This window comes from Carlito syrichta, unplaced genomic scaffold, assembly GCF_000164805.1.
Source record: "Carlito syrichta isolate Samal-C Ts95f unplaced genomic scaffold, Tarsius_syrichta-2.0.1 Scaffold308888, whole genome shotgun sequence".
Lineage (NCBI taxonomy): Eukaryota > Metazoa > Chordata > Mammalia > Primates > Tarsiidae > Carlito > Carlito syrichta.
This window is the reverse complement of record NW_007252984.1, coordinates 690,172-709,786: the sequence shown is the minus strand read 5'-3', so window position 1 is coordinate 709,786 and position 19,615 is coordinate 690,172. Positions and strand designations below refer to the sequence as shown.

The 19,615-nt window shown below is 44.8% G+C and overlaps 1 protein-coding gene across 7 annotated transcripts in view; it reads left to right on the top strand.

Moving 5' to 3' along the window:
• Nucleotides 1–19,615, top strand: part of IGF2BP2 (insulin like growth factor 2 mRNA binding protein 2) — a 179,997-nt gene that overhangs the window by 148,178 nt on the left and 12,204 nt on the right. For 4 of the 7 annotated variants that reach the window (XM_021716733.1, XM_008066347.2, XM_008066346.2 and 1 more), the window contains 5 exons: nt 2,292–2,414; nt 2,761–2,896; nt 5,863–5,991; nt 17,803–17,871; nt 18,693–18,809. In XM_021716733.1, coding sequence (XP_021572408.1) covers nt 2,292–2,414; nt 2,761–2,896; nt 5,863–5,991; nt 17,803–17,871; nt 18,693–18,809 — 574 coding nt within the window. The remainder of the gene's footprint in view (nt 1–2,291; nt 2,415–2,760; nt 2,897–5,862; nt 5,992–17,802; nt 17,872–18,692; nt 18,810–19,615) is intronic. The other 3 variants (XR_002482437.1, XM_021716734.1, XM_008066348.2) reach the window with 1 other exon arrangement.

The following is a 19,615-nucleotide window of genomic DNA, read 5'->3' as shown; positions in this document are numbered from 1 at the left end:
CCCGCCCGGGCAACTTGGTGAGACCTCATCTCTACAATAAATCAAAAACTAGCCAGGCATGGTAGCGCGCCTGTAGTTCCAGCTACTTGGAAGACTAAGGCGGAAGGATCGCCCGAGCCCAGCAGGTTAAGGCTGCGGTGGCCTGGAGCGGCCACTGCACTCCAGGCTGGGCGACAGAGTGAGACTCCAAATCAAAAAAAAAAAGTTTTTTTATTTGAAGCCTATTTGTCTGACAATAGTATAACCGCTCCTCCTCTTTTTTGGTTACTAATTTGTATGGAATATCTTTTCCTTCCTTTTACTTTCAGCCTGTCTGTCCTTAGCCCTAAAGTGAGTCTCTTTACAGCGTATAGTGGGATCCCATTTTCTTTATCCATCCTGCCAATCTGTTTTGATTAGGGAGTTTAATTCATTTGCATTTGAAGTAATTACTAGTAGGGCAGATCTTTTTACCATTTTGTTCATTATTTTCTGTAGTCTTGTAGTTTTTTTGTCCCTCTTTTCATCTCTTACTGCCTTCCTTTGTGTTTTGCTGATTTTTGATAGTGATATGCTTTTATTTCCTTTTGTGTATTTTCTTATAGATATTTTCATTCTTGTTATCATTGCAATTGCATAAAATATCTTAAAGTCATAGTATTCTTATCTTTTTTCTTTACTTAATAGCTTGAGGGGGTACAAACAGTTTTTGATGACATGGATGCATTGTACAGTGGCAAAGAAATCTGGGCTTTAAGTATACCCACCACCCCCACCTGTGCATATTGTACCCAATAGGTGGTTTTTTTTTGGTCCCTCTGCCTCTCCCCCTTCTGAGTCTCTAATGTCCGTTATACCATTCTTGATGCCTTTGCAGATTCTTAGTTTAGCTCCCACCTATAAGTGAGAACATGCAATATTTGGTTTTCTGTTTATGTATTAGTTCACTTAGGATGATGTTTTCCAGTTCCATCCAAGTTGCTGCAAAAGACATTATTTTATCCTTGTTGATGGTTGAATAGTATTCCATGGTGTATATATAACACATTTTGTTATCCACTGATGGGCATTTAAGTTGATTCCACATCTTTGCAGTTGTGAATTTTATAGCATTCTATTTTTAAACTGAACTTCAATTGCATACAAAACTACTCTTTACAGCCCCACTGCCCAAATATCACAAATTACATATTTATATGTTTTATATCCATTAACATAGATTTATATTTTTTAAATGTTTTGTCACTTAAATTCTATGAATCAGGCCGGGTGCAGTAATTCACACCTGTACTCCCAGCACTTTGGAAGGCCAAGGCGAAATGATTTCCTGAGCTCAGGAGTTTGAAAGCAGCCTAGGCAACTTGGCAAGACCTCACCTCTACAATAGATTACAAAAAAAAAATTAACTGGGTGTGGTGGCACACACCTATAATTCTAGCTACTTGGAAGGTTGAGGTGGAAGGATTGCCTGAACCCAGCAGGTCAAGGCTGCAGTGGCCCTGAGTGTGCTACTGCACTCTAGCCTGGGCAACAGAGTGAGACACTGACTCAAAAATAATAATTATAATAAAATAAATTCTATGAATAAAAATTACTATAGTACTGCTACTATATTTGTTCATACATTTACCTTCACCAGAGGACTGTGTATTTTCATACAGTTTTGTGTTGCTGTGTACTCTCAGTTCCGCTTGGGGCAGGTCAAGATATAATGAAGTCTCTTGACTTTTATTTACTTGAGAAAGTCTTAATTTCACCCTCATTTTTGTTTTTGTTTTGTTTTTGAGTCAGTCTCACTCTGTTGCCTAGGCTGGAATGCAATGACTTGATGACAGCTCACCTCCTGGTCTTAGAGATGATCCTTCCACTTAAGCATTCTGAGTAGCTGGGATTATAGGCATGCACCACACACCTGGCTATTTTTATTTTTTTTTTTTTGTAGAGATGAGGACTCGCTATGTTGCCTAGGCTGGTCTCAAACTCCTGGGTTCAAGCAATCCTCCTCCCTCAGTCTCCCAGAGTGCTAGGAGGCTTGAGCCACGGTGCCTACAACATCCTTGGTTGGCAGGGTTTTTGTTTTGTTTGCCTTTTTTCAACCAGTTGCTACAAAGGAGTAGAATTACCATAGTTTGGCTTATGTTTATCAAACTTCATAAATTGGAATTGCTGAGGGACCTGGTCTTGCCTAAAAGCTGTCGCCACTGGTACCTAAGCAAAATGACTTCCATTCATAAGAAAAACGCAGGGGAGTGCTCTTGGAATACATCCATTGTGTCTGTCTTGCGTGTTAAATTGTTCGCTGTCTATTTTAGAGCCGAAGAAATTCCTCTGAAAATCTTGGCCCACAATGGCTTGGTTGGAAGACTGATTGGAAAAGAAGGCAGAAATCTGAAGAAAATTGAACATGAAACAGGGACCAAGATAACAATCTCATCGTAAGACACCCATTCCAATTAATTGTGCCAAATAATGAGAAACTTGAACATTTTGATATATCTAACTCATGCATCTGTTTTTCCCTAAAATGGAAAGATAACAATAGGTGATGTAATTATCTCCATCATCATCAAAAACAAATACATAGTCACCTGTTAGACATTTTCCACTACAGATGTGCTGTAAATCACTGGTAAGATTTAAAGTAGGACAGCTGAGATTATATACCACAGTGTGTTAGGAGAGAATCCAGTCTTCTTCTCCATCAAAACTTGTTTGTGATTTTTTTCTGGGAGTTTATTTTTCCTGTTGAAAAGGAATTTTTTTCTTTTTCCCATTGGCCAGTTTGCAGGATTTGAGCATATACAACCCTGAGAGAACCATCACTGTGAAGGGTACCATTGAGGCCTGTGCCAACGCGGAGGTTGAGATTATGAAGAAGCTGCGTGAGGCCTTTGAAAACGACATGCTGGCCGTTAACGTAAGGACTCAATGCTTTCTTCTCCACTGGTTTTAACTGGAAGAATAATTGTCATTCAGCTCATAAGGAAGTGCCTTAGGATAGTATGCAGAGTTTTTCCTGGTTTATTTTAGGATAAAGGCATTGAAACAATCAGGAAATCAACTAGTAAATTATGAAAAATGCACTGGACAAGATAGTGTGAAGCCATTAAAATTAGAACTTTGAAGACTGTAAGATGAGGAAATGTTTATGATATAATTTTATTAAGAAAAGATATAGCCAGGCATGGTGGCACATGCCTGTAGTCCCAACATTTTGGAAGCCCCAGGGAGGATTACTTGAGCCCAGGAATTCAATACCAGCCTGGGCAACATAGCGAGATCCCATCTCTACAAAAAAATTTTTAAATGAACCAGGCATAGTGGTGCACATCTGTAATCCCAGCAATTTGGAAGACTGATGCAAGAAGATCACTTGAGCCCAGAAGTTCAAGGCTGCAGTGAGCTATGATTGCATCACTGCACTCCAGCCTGGGTAACAGAGTGAGACCCTATCTCTAAAAGAAGGAAAAGAGAAAGAAAAGCAAGTTACAAAAGTATATGTCTAGGGTCATAATTATGGAAAATAATATAGATCAAAATGACTGGGAGGCTACATACAAAAATAAAAATAGCTGGTACGTTAGGAAAGTGGGATTTTTTTTTCTTCTTTGCAAACTTTCTGTAATATTGTCCTATTACTTCTTAACTTTTAAAAAAGACATACTTTAAAACTAACTTCTGATTTTCATTCCTTGCTTGCTAGATCTGCGTTTTCAGGTTGCTTAATAAATGTTGTTAGCCACCTAATCTCTCACTAATACTTCTAGCAAGCCGGGCTCGGTGGCTCAGCCTGTAATCCCACGCCTTGGGAGGCTGAGGTGAGTGGATTGCCTGAACCCGCGGGTTTGAGACCCGTCTAGGCAACTTGGTGAGACCTCATCTCTACAATAAATCAAAAATCAGCTGGGTGTGGTAGCGCTCACCTGTAATTCCGGCTACTCGGAAGGCTGAGGTGGAAGGATCGCCGGAGCCCAACAGGTCGAGGCTGCGGTGGCCAGGAGCGGCCACGGCACTCCAGTCTGGGTGACAGAGTGAGACTCCAACTCAAAAAAAAAAATCCAACTTCTAGCAGACTGATGTGGGTTTGTCCTTTCTGTTATTGCTCCCTTATTTTCACTATATAAACAGGGAGACAGCAATTTGGCATTCAAAAAAATCTTTAAAATATTTGGCCCTCAGTAGAGCCCAAGCTCACTCAGCTCAAAGGAGTAAATTTGTTTGCGTTGTATGCTAATTTTCTAACATGTACAAAAGCAGAACGGATATTCCAGTAAAACCCTCATCTGTCCATAATCCAGCTGTAGCAGTTACCAACTCATGGCCTGTTTTGTTTCATCTGAACCCTCATCCACATCCACTTCCCATTCCTGTTGGATGACCTTGAAGTAAATCTCAGTCCTGATAACATTTCCTAGAGAAATAAATGTTGACAAGGATCTCTGTAGGTTAAAGCACAGTTCTTCACCACAGCACTTTCCACAGGACCCTCTACTCAGTCAGTACTCTGTCCCCCACCTCACCATCCCCCCCAGCAGCCACACCCCATGATAACTGTGGGACATGAAGAAAGATGGGGCAGGAAACTGCAGTGTGACCTTCTCCCCAGTTTGGGCATTTTTCTGGAAGTGTCATCCGGTGAACTCATTTTCTTCCTGTGGGCTCTTGATAGCATATGATAAACTTCTTTCTGTGAACATCTAGAAAAGCTACAAAAGGGTCTGGGCAACCCAGACGTCTTCATCTATATGTATCACTTAGATTCATTCACTGTGGGTGAATAACAGGATTACTAGGTCTTTATATCAGATGAGTAAAGGAGGAGAGTCCCAGCTCTACCATTCTTAACATTCTAAAAGAAAGCAAGTTACTGGATGACTTTTGCCACAGACGAGCAAATAGAAACTTAGAAGTATTGTATGTTCACGGAGACAAAGGTAGGAACAGCTAAGTAAGACACAGGCCGAATGACTGACCACATTCCTCTGCCTCCCAAGGGCTGTCCTCCAACCTGGGTGAGCAACCTCACATTTAAATGTGAAATAAGCAGGCAAGATGATCATGATGTCGGCAACTAAAGAGGAAAGCTGTGAACCATCCAAAACCTGGATAATGGAATTTACATGTGGGGTATCCTAGTGAAGGATCTGATCTTTCACTGGATAGAGTCAGAAAACGTCGTTAATCCCATTTATTTTGAACTTAGCCATTCAACAAATATTTATCGAGTACTTACTATGTACCAGGCACTGAGAACACAACACTAAGTAAGGCGTCTCTGTCCGCAAGGAAATTATGGTCTAAAAGAGGAAGCAGTAACTAAACCGATGATTCACATACCATGTAGTAGTGAGTGCTATTTTAAGGACACTAGAAGTTTTAGGCAAACACAGACAGGATGTTTGAGTAAGACTTTTGGGGTGGTAGCTCCCTACTTGAAGGTATCCCTAGGCTCAGGTGAAACCCACAGGTAAGTAGGACTTAGCCAGGTGAGGACTGAAAGATGCACCTCCTTGCAAGGTGACGGCGTGTGCAGAGACCCAGAGGTGCGTGGGTGCACCAAGGTACTTAGGGAAAAGGAATGGGTAGGTAGGGGTGAGAGAAGAGTAGGAGAGAGCTGGCAAGGTGGCTTCTGTCGCCAGGAAGAACCTCATTTGCCATGATAAGATGTGTAGACATTCCCAAGGGTGGCAGAGCAGCTTTGGAGGAACGCCAAGGACAGGTTGAGGTCTGGCACCCACCCCGATGGAAAGAGGTCCGCGGGACCCCGGGCAGAGCTAAGAAGGAGACGCTGGGGCCACTGAGACAAGAGACGGAGGTTGACCCAGGCGAGCTGGGCCTCTCTGGTCTCCTCCCCTCATCTTTTTTCTCCATTTCTGTTCCCAGCAACAAGCCAATCTGATCCCAGGGTTGAACCTCAGCGCACTTGGCATCTTTTCAACAGGACTGTCCGTGCTGCCTCCACCCGCAGGGCCCCGCGGAGCTCCCCCCGCTGCCCCCTACCACCCCTTTGCCGTAAGTAGCCCAGCATCCAGAGGTTTGCTTATGCGCTGGGCGCCTCCGCGGCATTCTCTGCTGTGTTGAATCGGAGCTGAAGCTTTCGTTGCCTGAGTGCAGAAGCAGCCAATACAGGACAAATCCAACGTTTCTTGGGGCTGGTTCCTAATGGGCAAATCAATATTAAACCATCCTCTCAAGAAGTACTCTTGAACATATGTCTAGGAAAGAAAGAATCTACTAGCCAATCCATTAACTAGGAGCTTATTGTAAAAAAAAAAAAGGATTAATTAACTCAAATAAGAACATTCCGGAGTGGTAGTCACTTACTGAAATGTTAGGGCATCTGGAGGATTCTTAGATACACATACAATTCCCATCGATGTCTACAATTCAAATGCATCATATTTTACTAATAGGCAGTTTTTAAAAGAAAAATGTTACCCAGTGTTTATGTCTAAACACTTAGCACAATGCCTGGTATTTAGTAGGTTCTCAATAAGTATTGTTTGAATCCTAATTCACAACAGAAGAAGAAATGTGAGTTTTATGGGTTTTCTGCTTGTTGCTTTTATTCACAAGCATTATTCAAGATTAACATATTACCAAATTGGGGGTCAGGATACTTGACAGCTGTTTTTTTAATTCTTAATTTGTCTCTACATGTGTTGCTTATTTTTTAAGCAAACTTTCTCTTCTCTGATGTTTATACTGTTTCAGTATACTTTGGGGGGGGTGGATGGGGGGGGCGAATGTTACCTTAGCCATTTCTTTCTTTTGAGAGGCGGTTTCTGATGTAGGTATTGCACTGCGTGGACAGGGTGAACTCACTGTGCTGTCCTGACAACAAAATGCAGACACAAACTGACACCCACATCCTTGGCCACAGGTACCACACATTCTGCAATCTTCTTGATATATGGCTCTTCCAAGTCATTTCTAAATCCTTCCATACCATCTCTTTAGTTTGATCCATTTTCCCTTAAACTTAAGGAGAGAGCCTGCACAGACCTCGGGCAGTCCCTGTGTGTGCACGGTCGAGGGCTGAAGATGCAGTGGGAAGGATTGTGGCACTGTCAGACACGTAACTGCTTCAAGGAGCAAGAACAGCTGTAAGAGCTTCAGGCCCTGGACCTTTGCTGTTCGATTTTAGAATGATCCAGTTTGGTACAGTATTTAACTGAATGCAAGTTCAAGAGTCAGGCCACCTTGAATGACTGACTGGCTGACTGACTGTACTGTCCCCTAGAATGTAAGTTCAAGAGTCTCAACCTAGGTCACTCAAGTGGAGAGGTAAAAAGGTCAGAATAAAATAGACTGCTTCTAAAATTGATCATCTAAAATAGGGGTCAACACACTACAGCCTGAAGGCCAAATCTAGCCCACCATTTATTTTTTGTAAATAAAGTTTTGTTTTTGTTTTTGTTTTTTTGAGTTGGAGTCTCACTCTGTCGCCCAGACTGGAGTGCAGTGTCGGCTCCTGGCCACCGCAGCCTCAACCTACTGGGCTCCGGCGATCCTTCCGCTCAGCATTCCAAGTAGCTGAAACTACAGACACATGCTACCACGCCTGGCTAATTTTTTGATTTATTGTAAACCCGCCAAGTTGCCCAGGCGGGTCTCGAACCCGCAGGCTCAGGCAATCCACTCACCTGAGCCTCCCAAAGCACAGGGTTACAGTCTGAGCCACCAAGCCCGGCTGTAAATAAAAGTTTTATTGGGACACAGCCGTGATTGTTCATTTTCACATTGTCTATTCCTGCTTTCCCATTATAGTGGCAGAGTTGAGTAGATGGAATAGAGACTGTATGACCCACAAAGCCCAAAATATTATTTGGCCCTTTACAGAAGAAGTTTGGGGACATCTGAACTGAAACAAAAGGAGACGTTTTCATATGATAGCAGAATATTTTTAAACTCAAAAACAGGTTTACCAATTGGAAAGCTTGTCATCTGAGATTTTTACTAAAACACTAGAATAACCATTTTACTGAAATACATAGTTCCTATTCTTTATAAAATAGGTTTTAATTAATTTATTTATTGTTTAATTTTCTTTCATCTTTAGAGACAGAGTCTCACTCTGTTGCCCAGGCTGGAGTGCAGTGGTACAGTCATAGCTCGCTGCAGCCTCAAACTTTTGGCAATCGTTTCACCTCAGCCTCCCAAGTAACTGGGACTACAGATGTCAGCCGTCATGCCTGGCTAATCTTTTTAAAAGAATTTTGTAGAGACAGGATCTTGCTATGTTGCTCAGGCTGGTCTCAAACTCATGGCCTCAAGCAGTGTTCCTACCTTGGCCTCCCAAAGTTCTGGGATTGCAGGTATGAGCCACTGTGCCAGGCCCATAAAGTGGGTTTTCAATTTTAAAAATTTTAAACTAAAAACCATGTAATTTGGATCTGGATCCTATGGATCAAGATTAGGTTCTAATCCAGAGCACACAGTTGCCCTGACTGTATAGGACACGATGGCGTCCGCACACATCTCCCTCATGCAGCCGCAGAAGTGTGGCCCTGCAGTGTGGAGGTGGTCCTCACTGCCCACCTGCACAGACCTCGGACAGTCCCTGGAGCCACACATGGAGAGTCCACATGGCAGGGTTGTAGGCTTCCCCGGAGGGCCAAGGCCTGAGAAGGACAGGGTCGGGTGGAGTGGCAGGAATACTTCAAATACTTACAACATGGCATTGTGTTCCTGCCACACAGGCATTTAGATTTCAAGAAACTAGGATATTTCCTGGGTGCTTCTATCCATCATAAAGCTGGAGCAAATTGTTGCTTTTAGCATCCAAGCTCAGGGAGTCTCGGTCCCTCCTGATAGCTGGTCACACATACATGACCTGGTCTCCAAACTCTGGAATTTTTCATGCATATGTATATGCATGAACACTTCATCATTTTTCACTGTTTTTCTGGTTATAAAAGTAATATGTGCATAGTATTTAAGAAGCAGGGAGCATGTACTTTTGGATTTCCCCAATTAGAAAAAAAAAAGATGCAGCAAGTAAGAAAGAAATGCAGAAAGTGAAAGTTTTTTTCTTTAAAATCAATGTTGCTATATGTGTGTGTTTGTGTACATATATAATTTATATTACATATATATATTCCAAATTTTTACTCTAGAGTAGAAATCCTTGTATATACATATTGACTTCTCTTATCCATTGATTTCCTCAGAATATGTTCCTAGAATAGAATTTCTAAGTCAAATAATGTAATTTTTTATATTCCTTGATGATCTTATAAAAACCCCACCCATAAAACATCTCAACCTAGCAATTTTATTTGGAGAAAGAGTATAATAGCCTTTTCAATTTCTTATACACTCTTTACTTTGGTTGATTTATATTTTCCTATGAAAGTATCCACTTTATCTCTCTTTTTATATGTATTGGTTTAAAGTTGTACAAAACAGATTGTTACCTTTTAAGTCTTCAAACTTGTGGTTATAGCTCTTTTAATTTCTAACATTGTATATTTGTGTTTCTCTCTTATTTTCTTCATAAGATTTGCTAGGAATTTTTAAAATGTCTAAGTAGTTAAGGGTTTCCACTTTTATCTTGCAAGTGTTTCCTTTATTCTCTTGTACTCAGATAATGCAACATTTCTAATTTTTGTGTCCTTGCTCTTTGCATGATCATTGTGAAAGAATGACGGGCATTTGGAAAGGTGCATGTACCCTGATGGGCTTAAAGTTGTGTTAACAGCCATAAAATCAAGCTTTTAACTAGTGAGTCATATTTTCTGTATAATTATTTTTACCTGTGTAACTTACTAAATTTCTTTTTGTGTTTTGAGTTAGAGTCTCACTCTGTCACCATGGCTGGAGTACAGTGGCAGCAGGCTCACACCCAATGCAGCCTTGACCTGCTGGGCTCAGGTGATCCTTCTGCCTCAGCCTTCCAGGTAGCTGGAACTACAGATGCTTGCCACCACACCCAGCTCATTTTTTTGGTTTATTGTAGAGATGAAGTCTCACCAAGTTGTCCAGGCTAGTCTTGAACCCCTGGGCTCAGGCAATCCTCTCACCTCTGCCTCCCAAATTGCTGGGATTATAGGCATGAGCTACCACGCCTGGCTAACTTATTAAATTTCCAGAGCAGTTTACTGTTCTCTGATGATGATTTTGCCAAATTTTTTTATTTCTCACAGATTTTTTAAATATTCTGATCATATTATTCTAGAAATAATCTAGAATTTAACTCCAAATTATTGTTTTCTTTCTTAATAAATACACAACCTCATTATTCAAGTTGCTTAGAATTAATTAAACTTTCATTGGTTTCCTTGCTCACCACAGACGACTTCTTGTGTTCCACATCTTTTCATTCTTTGAGTTATTCGGATTTTTTGTTGTTTGGCTGGGATACTGCCACAAACAACTTTTTCAGGAAATAGTACATGAGTAGTATAACTTCTAAGCCTTTCTATATCTGACGATGCTTTTTTTTCCCGCCCCTCCACATATGAATGAAAATTTAGCCAGGTGTTCTAGAAATTCTAGATTCACAGTTCCTTTAGAACTCTGATCTAGCATTAAGTTTTTCAGATAAGCGTGACACCAGCCTGATTCTTCTTTTGTAGTTATCTTTTTTCTTCTTCCTGTGAGTTTTTTGCCTTTTAGAATAATTTGCCTTTACCCCTGGAATTCAGGAATCTGAATCAGTGATTTGACCTGAAAATTTAAGTTTTTCTTTGGTTTAGGAAAATCTTCTTTATAATTAATTTTAGCATTACTTCTTCTCCCTCTACTTCATTCTCTCCTTCTGGAGTTCCCATATTGTGGATAGTAAATCTCACTCTGCTCTGTGTCTATTTCCTACCTTCTCTTTGTCTTTTGATTTTTGCATGGGTTAATCAGTCCTCTAATGCATGGATGGCTTTTCAGCAGTGTCTATTCTACTACTTAGACATCTTCTATTACATTTTTTAAATTCATTAATCCTTATTTACTTATTTATCTCAAGAAACAAGATCTAGCTCTGTCACCTAGGCTAGAAACCCAAACTCAGGGGCTCAAGTTATCCTCCCACCTCAGCCTCCTAAGTAGCTGGGACTACAGATGTGTGCCATGACACCTGACTAGTGTGTGTGTGAGTGTGAGAGAGAGAGAGAGAGAGAGAGTGTGTGAGTGAGTGAGAGAGAGAGAGAGAGAGAGAGAGAGAGAGAGAGAGAACAAGGTATTGCTCTGCTGTTTCCCAGACACCTGGGCTCAAGCAATCCTCCTGCCTTAGTCTCCCAAAGTGCTGGGATTACAGGCTTGAGCTACCACACCTGACCTCTGTCAAATTTTTACTTAACTAATCAGGTTTTTAACATCCAAGATCACTCGAGTTCTCTAGTTCTCTGATCTTTTCTCATACCAATCTACTCACATTTTATTGAAGCACCATCTTGAATAATGTTCACTATGAAATCAAATCAGAATTGTATAAAAAGCTCTCTCTCTTTCTGGCCTTAACTCACTGGGGTTATTTGCTGTCTTGCTCAGTCTTGCTCTCCCCTTTCATGTTGCTGATTCTGTATACAGTATATGTCTAATGAATTACATATATATATATTTTTTTTTTTTTTTTTTTTTTTTGAGTCAAGGTTTCACTCTGGCTGGAGGGGCAGTGGCATGATCATGGCTCACTGCAGCCTTGACTTCCTGGGCTCAGGTGATCTTTCTGCCTCAGCCTCCCAAGTAGCTGGGACTACAGGTACATGCCACCACGCCCAGCTAAATTTTTAATTCTTTTGTAGAGATGAAGTCTTGCTATGTGGCCCAGGCTGGTCTTGAACTCCTATGCTCAAGCAATTGCCTCAGTCTCCCAAAGTTCTGGAATCACAGTCATGGGCCACCACATCTGGCCCAGGCTAATGAATTTTAATTGACCATTTATATATTTAAATAAACCCAACAGAGGACATAATAGAATATTTAGGAGAGTTTTTTTTATAGCATATTCCCCAGGCCTCACCTTGACCATTGAGCGCAGAATGACCAGGTGAGCACGGTATATGAGTTAGTGATTCAGGTCGTGAGCTGCAGAGTTAAGGTCTTGGATCCCCGTCTTGCTGGCTCACCAGTTTCTAGCTCCCCCAGCTCCTGAGGTTTTCCTGTGAGAACACATGGGGGCATCAGCACTGCCCTGTAAGGACACACTTGGATAAGCTGGGGTGGAACAGCCCACCCTCTGAATCTTGGAAAGCTGTGCCCATGACACTGACCCCTCTGGCCAAGGCTTTGCCCCTTCCCAGGCCCATGTTTCTGGCTCCCGGGAGCACCTGCCATCTTTGCAGCCTGGCATCACTCCACATGATGCTAAAGCTATTTAAATATATGAAGGAAATATGTATGCCTGGTCCTCACCCTCTGTATTACCTCTTCCCCACCTTTACACTTCCCACCCCCTGATTTCTTCATGCTTCAGAAGATCACCTAAATTTTTTTTTTTTTTAGTAGGAGATTCATTCCGTCACCCAGGCTGGAGTGCAGTGGCATGCTCATGGCCACCGCAGCCTTGACCTGCTGGGAGGCAATCCTTCCGCCTCAGCCTTCAAAGTGGCTGGAACCTCAGGTGTGCACCACCACACACGCTATGGTGTGGTGGTGCTGGGATTACAGGTGTGAGCCACACCTGGCAAAATATTACCTGATTTGTATGTCAGATATATATCAGATGGTCACAGGCCTAATTGCTGATAACTGCCTTTTTAGTTTTCACAAATGTGTTTGCTATATACCCGTCCATCTGCTCCTCAGCAGTTAAACTTAGAGGAAAAGCAGACACCAATGTCCCTGAAACAGAATTTAAAATGAACCTGTGGATAATAATGACGCTCCCCCTGACTGCCTCTAGATGGCATTCACTGGGACAGTGTGTCCAATTGCCACATTGAGTTTGGGGTTCCCTGGCGACCTCATTGTCCCTCAGGGCCTTGGGCCAGATGTCAGATGACTACAGCCTGTTTCCCTATTAAAAACAATATTTCAGCTGGGCTTGGTGGCTCAGCCTGTACTCCCGCGCCTTTGGGAGGCTGAGGTGAGTGGATTGCCTGAGCCCGCGGGTTCGAGACCCGCCTGGGCAACTTGGCGAGACCTCATCTCTACAATAAATAAAAAAAAAATTAGCCGGGCATGGTAGCGTGCGCCTGCAGTCCCAGCTACTTGGAAGGCTGAGGCAGAAAGATCATCGGAGCCCAGCAGGTGGAGGCTGCGGTGGCCGGGAGTGGCCACTGCACTCCAGTCTAGGCGACAGAGTGAGACTCCAACTCAAAAAACAAAAACAAAACAAAACAAAAAAAATATTTCTTCAGGTCATCGCCAGGTTACTTTTTCTGATCAATACAAATAAGCAAGTTTTGGGCCAGACATGGTAGCTTAAACTTGTAATCCCAGCACTTTGGGAGGCTGAGGTGGGAGGATTGCTTGAGCCCAGGAGGTTGAGACCAGACTGGCCAACATAGCAGCACCTCATCTCTACCAAAAAAAAAAAAAAAAAAAAAGGCCAAACAAGGTGGTGTGCACTTGTAGTCCCAGATACTAGGGAGGCTGAGGTGGAATGATCCCTTGAGCCTGGGAGGTGGAAGCTGCAGTAATGTGCCACTGCACTCCAGCCTGGGTGGCAGAGTGAGACTCTGACTCAAAAAATAAAATAAAAGTAAGTTTTGAAAGCCCCCTTCCATTTGAAGCCATAGACTCTACCTAAGCTTGGAAAATAGAAAGTATGTTCTGAGAAGACACACATTCTATTATAAATAAGTTCTCATTTAACACTCATTAACTCGGCCCATACAATGCGGGACGATAGATCTTTCAATCCTGTGGCCTCGCTGGATCCTTCAGGGCCTTTGCTGTCCTTAAGGCCAAGTCCCTGTCCCAGCCACGGCCCACAAGGCCAGGCCCTTCAGGATCTACGCAGCTGCCTTCCTGCCACGTCCAGCTATCCTCTGGCATCTGCTTTCACCATGCTCGCCTTCTTTCTGCACCTCAGACAGGCCGACCCTTTCCTAGCTCTGGCCTTCCAAGGACCCTGCTTAGGATCCCAGTGCTGGCCAGGCTCAATGGCTCAGCCTGTCATCCCAGCACTTTTGGGAGGCCGAGGCAAGTGGATTGCCTGAGCCCACGGGCTCGAGACCAGCCCGGACAGCTTGGTGAGACAACTTCTCTACAATAAATAATTTCAAAAATGATAATTAGCCGGGTGTGGTAGCATGCGCCTGTAGTTCCAGCTACTTGGAAGGCTGAGGCGGAAGGATCGCTGGAGCCCAGCAGGTCGACACTGGGGTGGCTGTGAGTGTGCCACTGCACGCCAGCCTGGGTGATGGAGTGAGACTCCAACTCAAAAAAAAAAAAAAAATCCCAATGCCCCACGCACGGCTCTGCCTCCCCAATGGACCTTGCCTGCAGGAGCCTTCCCAGGGCACTTGCCTCTGGGCCGCAACTCCTCAGCATGCTGCCCACTTTTGCGCAGGGCTACTAGAAGTTATCTTTGGCATCTGCCTCCCCGGTAGCACACGCGTTCTGTGGTGGCAGTGACCTTTTCTTTTTTTCTTTTTTTTTGAGTTGGAGTCTCACTCTGTCTCCTAGACTGGAGTCAGTGGCCGTTCCTGCGATCCCAGACTGGAGTGCAGTGGCTCCAGCTATCCTTCCACCTCAGCCTTCCAAGTAGCTGGAACTACAGGTGCGCGCTACCACACCTAGCTAATTTTTAATTTATCGTAGAGATGAGGTCTCGCCAAGTTGCCCAGGCGGGTCTCGAACCCGCGGGTTCAGGCAATGCACTCACCTCGGCCTCCCAAAGCGCTGGGATTACAGGCTGAGCCACCAAGCCTGGCTGGCAGTGACCTTTTCTGTCTTACGAACTGTGTTTGCTAGCACCTGAGACAATGCCTGCCATGTAGAAGGTGCTCAAATACCTTTTGGATGAATGAATGAACGATCAAACGAGCCCTCACAACAGTCCTGTAAGAGTACTTGTGATTACATCACTGCACTCCAGCCTGAGCAAGACCCTGCCCCTTGGGGGGAAAAAAAGCCAGGCGCCATGGTTCACGCCTCTAATCCCAGCACTTTGGGAGGTGGAGACGAGAGGATTGCCTGAGTTCAAGAGGTCTGAGACCAGCCTGTTCAACTTGGCAAGACTTCATCTCTACAATAAATAAAATTTTTTAAAAATTGGCCGGGCATGGTGGTATACACCTGTGGTTCCAGTTGCTTGGAAGAGGTAGAAATTAAGGTGGAAGAATCACCTGAGCCCATCGGGTCGAGGCTGCTATGGCCATGAGCAGCATGACACTGCACTCCAGCCTGGGCAACAGAATGAGACTCAAACTCAAAAAAATTTCTTAAATTTTAAAAATTTTAAAAGAGTTGGATATTATTTGAGTCCATTTGTAAATGAGGCTCCAAAAGGTTAAATAAGTTATTCCAACTTGTAGAGCTAGTGGTTCAGATGACTCAGGTCTTTTGACTACAAAAACCAATTTATCTACACAAAGGCTAATGATGGCAGAGCCTCAGCTAGAAATGAGCTTCTGATTGCACAGCTCAGGATTCTTTTCCTGTGACAATTTTCCAGCTATGACTCATGAATAAAAGGGGAATTTGTCTCTTTTTTTTTTTGAGTTGGATCTTACTGCACAATCACAGCTCACCGCAGTCTTGACTTCCTTGGCTCAGGCAATCCTTCTACCCCGACTTCCTGTGTAGCTGGGACTGTAGGCATGTGCCACCATGTCTGGCTAATTTTGTGATATTTTGTAGAGGTCAAGTCTCATTATTTTTCCCAGACTGGTCTTGAACTCATGGGCTCAAGTGATTCCTCCCGCCTCGGCCTCCAAAGTGCTAGGATTACAAGAGTGAGCCACAGCGCTTGGCTGGAATTTGTCTCTTTTATCTTTTTACAGCTAGTTTTAAAAATCTCTCCCTTACCCCAAGTGGTAAGTCTAAATTTGACAGTGTTTATATTAGGAGTAGTTGAACCCAGAATAGGAACCACACTGTGGCTTGTCTGTTCCTGGCCTCACCCAGGTTTTGTAAGGAAAAGGCAAATCGCAATTCAAAAGAATTCCTTCTGTGAAGCACTGAAGGAACGGCGCTTCTGGCAAGAGGAGGACTTTGAGCGGAAAAGCGGCAGGATTCTCCCCCCACCCTTCATGGCCCAGGACGGGGACCTACATAACTGATGTTCTTTCCAGGGATTCCTCAAGAAAGAGGCAAGCCAGGAGGGACCTACCTTCCTTCAAAATGTGAGGTTGCCTAGACTTCTGGTCTCATGCACCCTCTTGTGGGCATGAGGTGTCACCGCAGCCTCCTTCCATGTCAACCACGGCTTGTCCTGAGGCCTCGATTCCCTTTAGTCAGCAGAGCTCTGTCCCCGCAGGAGTGACCAGTGCCTATAGCAGCCCCGAAGCAGCTCCTCACCGTGTTCTCATCTCTGTCTTCTCTCTCCAAGCTCAAAACAGGGAACAGTTTAATTTTGTCCCTAACGAGTCATAAGGCAAAGTCATAGCCAAGGAGGTTCAGGAGACGGAGGGCATGCACATTACCATGATATTTGCTTGGGGGCCCTGAAATGAAAGCCAGGTCCCTGAACTCCCAGCCTCATCCATTTCTGACCACTGCTGGAGGGCTGTCTTGCTGGGTGAGCCAGCAGGGGCTGGTTCCTGGGGGCCCGGGTCTGCTCACCCCCTTTCTTGTAACGGTGATGTCAGTGTTTTCGTGGTCTTAGGGAGAGCACAGTTAACTAGACTTTGCTGACTCTGATAAGTGCCCTGCCCATACCTGTCTTATAGGATGATGATGAGAACTAAGAGTTTACGAATAGATATAACATATCTGTGATAGTACCCAGTACACAGCAGGAGTCCATAAAAAGCAGCTACTGACCGGGGTCGGTGGCTCAGCCTATAATCCCAGCACTTTGGGAGGCCAAGTTGAGAGGATTGCCTGAGCCCCCGAGTTCGAGACCCACCCGGGAAACTTGGTGACACCTCATCTCTACAATAAATCAAAAATTAGCTAGGTGTGGTAGCATGCTCCTGCAGTTCCAGCTACTTGGAAGGCTGAGGCAGAAGGATCACCAGAGCCCAGCAGGTCAACACTGGGGTGGCCATGTGTATGCCACTGTACTCCAACCTGGGCAATGGAGTGAGACTACAACTCAAAAAAAAACCAGCTACTTTTTGCATTTTGGTTTTCCTGATAGCTCTGTTTTCTTTCGTCCACGTCTGTCCTCTTGTTCCCTGCTTCCCTTCCCAACAGTCACACACATGATGTTTATTCATTCATTGTTTTCTTTCTCTCCTCTCTCAATCTGTTTAAATGTCTCCACTCTCAGTCTTTCCATCCTCCTGAAATTCTCTGATGGTGCTGACTGATCTGTCCTCCCAAGAAGAAAGATCAGTCAGCTCGTTCTGACTAACTCTTGGGTATTGGCCAGCACTCTCTGTTCCTGTTAATCTACGATTCATCGTTGCCAGGAATTAGAAGCCACTGGCCTGCTCCTCCCTCTGAGAGCAGGTGAAGAATGTAGGTGTGCAAGCATGAGTGGGTGTGCACGCAGGAGTGCATTCATACCCTGCTAAGTTCCCAGGAGGCCTTGAGCATGGCTCACCTTGGGAAGGGACAACATTCAGCCCAGAGAGCCACTGCAGCCAGGTGCCACCTTGCCGAGCATTCAGCAGTCCGGGGGTGAAACGTGGGGCGGAGATCTGAGACATGCAGGGACCAGTGTGTGGACACAAGCACCTGTGTTGCATGGGGGGACATCGGGCCTCCGTGAGTGTGGTGAGCATCCCTGAGGGCGCTCGCTCACCGACCGCTTGTCTCATGCTGCAGACCCACTCCGGATACTTCTCCAGCCTGTACCCTCATCACCAGTTTGGCCCGTTCCCTCACCATCACTCCGTAAGTGCCCCCAGTTCAGCTGTGTCTGCCACTGGCCTCTCCCCCGGAGGTGTCTCCCCCATCCCCCCCCCATGGCCCTTGACCAGTGAATGTTCACGGCGCAGGTGCTGGGTGGTCCTGGGAGTGACACAGCTCAGAGCATAAGCTCGTCAAACTGCCCAGCTCTCGGGCGTCCCCGAGGTCCCCAGGGGCTGGTGCAAGTCCCACTGAGCAGCCCTGCAGATGCCTGCCCATCTCGTAGGTGAAAGGAACTGGTGCACACGAGCAAACAAGAGGTCAAACAAGGAGCCATGGTCAGGCCGAAGAGCAAATCTCCAGGGGTCTTTGAGCAGAGTCTAGCAGGAGGGGTCATGTCATGCCCACAGACCTTGATACAAGGGCCCCGGGCAACCTCGTCCAAGAGCCTCTCCTTCTCCTCATAGGGTCCAGGAAGGTGGCTTGCCCCATCTCCCTGGGCAGGAGGGCCTCAGGACCTCATCCTCAGGCCAGATGTGTTTAATCACTGTTTTGATTTCCTGGGTAAAGACACAAGAGAAGTACATATCAGATCTGTGTATGACAAAGCCTGTGAACAGGCAACTTTTTGAATCCAACAAATCCAAATGCTTGTATTTTGTAGCACTGCCTGTGCCCAGGTATGTTCCTAAGCTTCACGCCTACAGATCCTTGGCCACCGAGGAGTCCCGTGAGCCCTTTTAGCCATCTCCTTGGGTGGTGGGACCTTCCCACCTTGGGGCTCAGGGTAGGTGTGGTGACCATTGCATGCCTGAAGGAGAAAGCCCAATGGGTATGATGTCTTCTTTCTTGTCTCATCCTCTCAGTATCCAGAGCAGGAGATTGTGAATCTCTTCATCCCAACCCAGGCCGTGGGCGCCATCATCGGGAAGAAAGGGGCGCACATCAAACAGCTGGCAAGATTCGCCGGAGCCTCCATCAAGGTGAGGCTGCTCCCAACAGCCGCCACCTCCCGACTCTGTGTCCCGTGTTTCTTCTCTCAGTCTCAGGCAGCTCTTCGTCATCCAGTGTCAGAATCCCACAGGATCTAAAAAACGTGCCTCCTAGACTGTTCCCATCTCTTCTCATCTTTCCTTCTTTTCTTCCTTTTCTGTTTAACTCACAACTGAATTTTTTTTTTTTAATGGCCGGGTGCAGCGGCTCACGCTTGTAATCCCAGCACTTTGGCAGGTAGAGGTGAGAGGATTGCCTGAGTCCAGGGTTTCAAGACCAGCCTGGGCATCTTGGTGAGACCTTGTCTCTACAATAAATCCAAAAACTAGCTGGGTGTGGTGGCATGCACTTGTGGTTCCAGCTACTTGGAAGGCTATGGCAGAAGGATCGCCTGAGCCCAGTAAGTTGAGGCTGTGGTGGCGGTGAGTGTGCCACTGCACACCAGTCTGGGTGACAGAGTGAGACTCCAACTCAAAAACAACAACAACAAAATGCCAGAAACAGATAACCCAGTCCAGTCTCTTTTGGATCATTATTGTCTTCCTCTTCTCAAGAAGATAAAGCAGAGAAAGGTTGAGGGTTTTTCCCAAGCTCAGGGAGTGGACTTGAGTGGTCATTTATACTTAGCAGTTATCAGTGCTTCGATGTGTCCGCTTCAAAAACCCTTGAACTTCGAGAAAATGATTTGAATAAAAGACTCTTTGAAAAGCAGTGATAAAATCGTAGGTAAACACGAGCTGATGATGTAACCCCCTATAAAGCCCTGGCTGGGCAGAGAGGCTCAGGAAGGAAGGCC